This window comes from Aplysia californica, unplaced genomic scaffold, assembly GCF_000002075.1.
Source record: "Aplysia californica isolate F4 #8 unplaced genomic scaffold, AplCal3.0 scaffold00198, whole genome shotgun sequence".
Lineage (NCBI taxonomy): Eukaryota > Metazoa > Mollusca > Gastropoda > Aplysiida > Aplysiidae > Aplysia > Aplysia californica.
Window position 1 is genome coordinate 765483 of NW_004797468.1, and position 2417 is coordinate 767899.

Genomic DNA, 2417 nt, shown 5'->3' on the forward strand with positions numbered 1-2417 from the left:
TGCGTGCGTGCGTGCGTGCGTGTGTGTGTGTGTTCCTTTACACTTAGGAATGTCTACTTCATTCAGGAAGTAAAAATACTAATAAACAGAAGATATCTGTCTCACCTTCAAATGAGCAGACAACATCAGATCTATGGCTGGGTCATGAATGCAAGTGAGCAAAGAGTGAGCTCCATCAGGTGTCATAACAGGCACACAGTCAGCGCTAGCACTGGCTAGTTCTTCACTCGTACCTTCACGCTTCTCTTGAATCCGATTTCGATGTGGAGTTGATGGGATAATATGTACACCGAGCTTTTCATAATAGCTGGCCTGCTTCAAATTTTCTTCAGAAGAGCAAAGGTAAGAGAGTGAGTCTTGTTTGAACCATATGAATTTCCAAACCAAGTATACTGCTATAATACAAAGTATAATCACTACGGTTGAGCTGTTCTTTTTTACAAGAGGTGGAGCATAAGAATTCCACAGCCTTTGAAGTCTCATTCTTGCAACTGCATACAGGCACGGAGACAAGAAACATTGCAGAGGTCAGATCAGTGCTCACTGCTGCATGATCTATTGATCAGGAGTCCAAATAAGACCTGATACACTTCTGAAAAAAACAAAGTCAAAAGTCATAGTCAATGCTCAGACTTTATGATACCAATTCATCTTTGTTTTTCAATACATTTCATCTTTTAAGGGAGACATTTGTTCTGACCATCACACATTTTTAAAACAGAAAAACTGATGCACATATCATATCATGAGCATCAGTGAAATACTCTTGTCTCATACGAAGTGTAAATTTATTTGTTCAATAGATAAAGACCTGACTCACTCTCAGATACATTTGTGATTCAATCCATCTTTCACTTGGGTCACAAATATCGACCCAAACCTGTTAAGTACACAGGTCTCATTAGATCTAGATCTAGTAATTATTCAGGTTCAAATACATGCAAGTCAGTTAGGCATCTTTTGGTTTTGTCTGAAATACAAATATATACTTTAGGCATTGCAAACTAAAAATTTCATTTACAATTCAGACATCAATATTAAGTACGGCTAGCCTGCCTGTCTACCCGTACTTAAGTACGGCTAGCCAAGAAGTCTAGCCGTACTTAAGGCTAGACTGCCAGTCTAGCCGTACTTATCTTAGTAAGGCCCTATTAACATATTAGAAAACAGGAGGTTTAAAATACATGCACTGTCATTTTTTAAGGCACCGTGTTTTGTCTGAAATACAAACTTTAGGTACTGCAATCTAAAAATTTATTTACAATTCAGAAGGCCTATTTTTTGTTATCATCAGTCTAGCCATCATATTAAGAATAAGTACGGCTAGCCAACCAGTCTAGCCGTCATTAAGTACGGCTAGCCTCTTCCTTTTAACACACAACCCCTATCACACCAAGTAATAACACCTGTCTTAGACGGCCACCTTAGTGACTCCATTACGTTTTGTCATAAATTGTGCATTGGCCCCTGGCATTGTGGGCGAGCCGTCATCTAATCCAATCACCTGTTTGCTGTGTTAGGTAGTCCCTCCAACCGATCATGTTGCGCAGGCCCCTCCCACTGTTGACCAATAGGTAACACATTTTCAGCTGCTGGTGAGGTAAACGTGTGATCCCTCATCATAACCCATAAGTCCCGCCCACAACTCATACACATATCGTAAGTGAGATGAGTGGTCACTGTTTACCCAGTCTGTAACAAAGTAACAAAGGACGTCAATAGGAATTTGTGACAGAAACGTCGCTGGTTCTCCGAGTGGAGACGACCCATGTGTTTTGTTTTACCATAGCACTCGGTCCTCCTTGTCTGACACATTTCGTTTTAATATCACCCTTCCTGCTTGCACAAAAGCAGTAACAGAAGAAAGAAAAAATAAGAAAAAAATACCCAGCGAAAACAACAACAACAACAACAACAACAACAACAATGCGGCTACCTTCGGTTGGGACCTCTGAACTCTGAACTAAAAGGACGAATTCTACGTAGATCTCTACGTGGCCTAGATATTATTAGGCCTAGAACCTACCTATTGAAGTTTGGAATTATGATGCCTCAAGATCTAGATCTAGATCAAGATTCTAGATCTCTAGAGTCTAGCTAGATTCTAAAATCTAATCTAGAATCTAGATCTAGATTCTAGAGATTCTTGGCCCTCTTTGTTTTTAATTTTGTTTGTAGAACCAGAATTTAGTCAAAGAGTGATCTCCCTTCCCTTGTTGTTTTTCTACTCAATACGGTGTGTACCCACAATTGACGCCGATGTACATTTCCCTTAGTAAGTTAGATATCTAGAATAGATCTGTGTAGAGGGCACTTCATGAGAAAGTCCTCAGTGCAGTTGACAAACGCATGAAAAACACGTGCACCATAGAGATCCAACAGTGCTCTCTCTCTCTCTCTCTCTCTCTCTCTCTCTC

General features: G+C 40.1%; 1 protein-coding gene across 3 annotated transcripts in view; it reads right to left on the reverse strand.

Moving 5' to 3' along the window:
- LOC101860018 overlaps window positions 1-2129 on the reverse strand; it is an 11897-nt gene extending 9768 nt beyond the window's left edge. For 2 of the 3 annotated variants that reach the window (XM_035969937.1, XM_005098959.3), the window contains exons 1-2: window positions 2027-2129; window positions 106-592 (exon numbers count right to left, since the gene is read on the reverse strand). In XM_035969937.1, the coding sequence (XP_035825830.1) occupies window positions 106-483 (378 nt within the window). In that variant the 5' untranslated portion in view covers window positions 484-592; window positions 2027-2129. Of the gene's footprint in view, window positions 1-105; window positions 593-1936 lie in introns of all 3 variants that reach the window. The other variant, XM_005098960.3, reaches the window with a different exon arrangement.
- Between the last annotated feature and the right edge of the window lie 288 nt (window positions 2130-2417).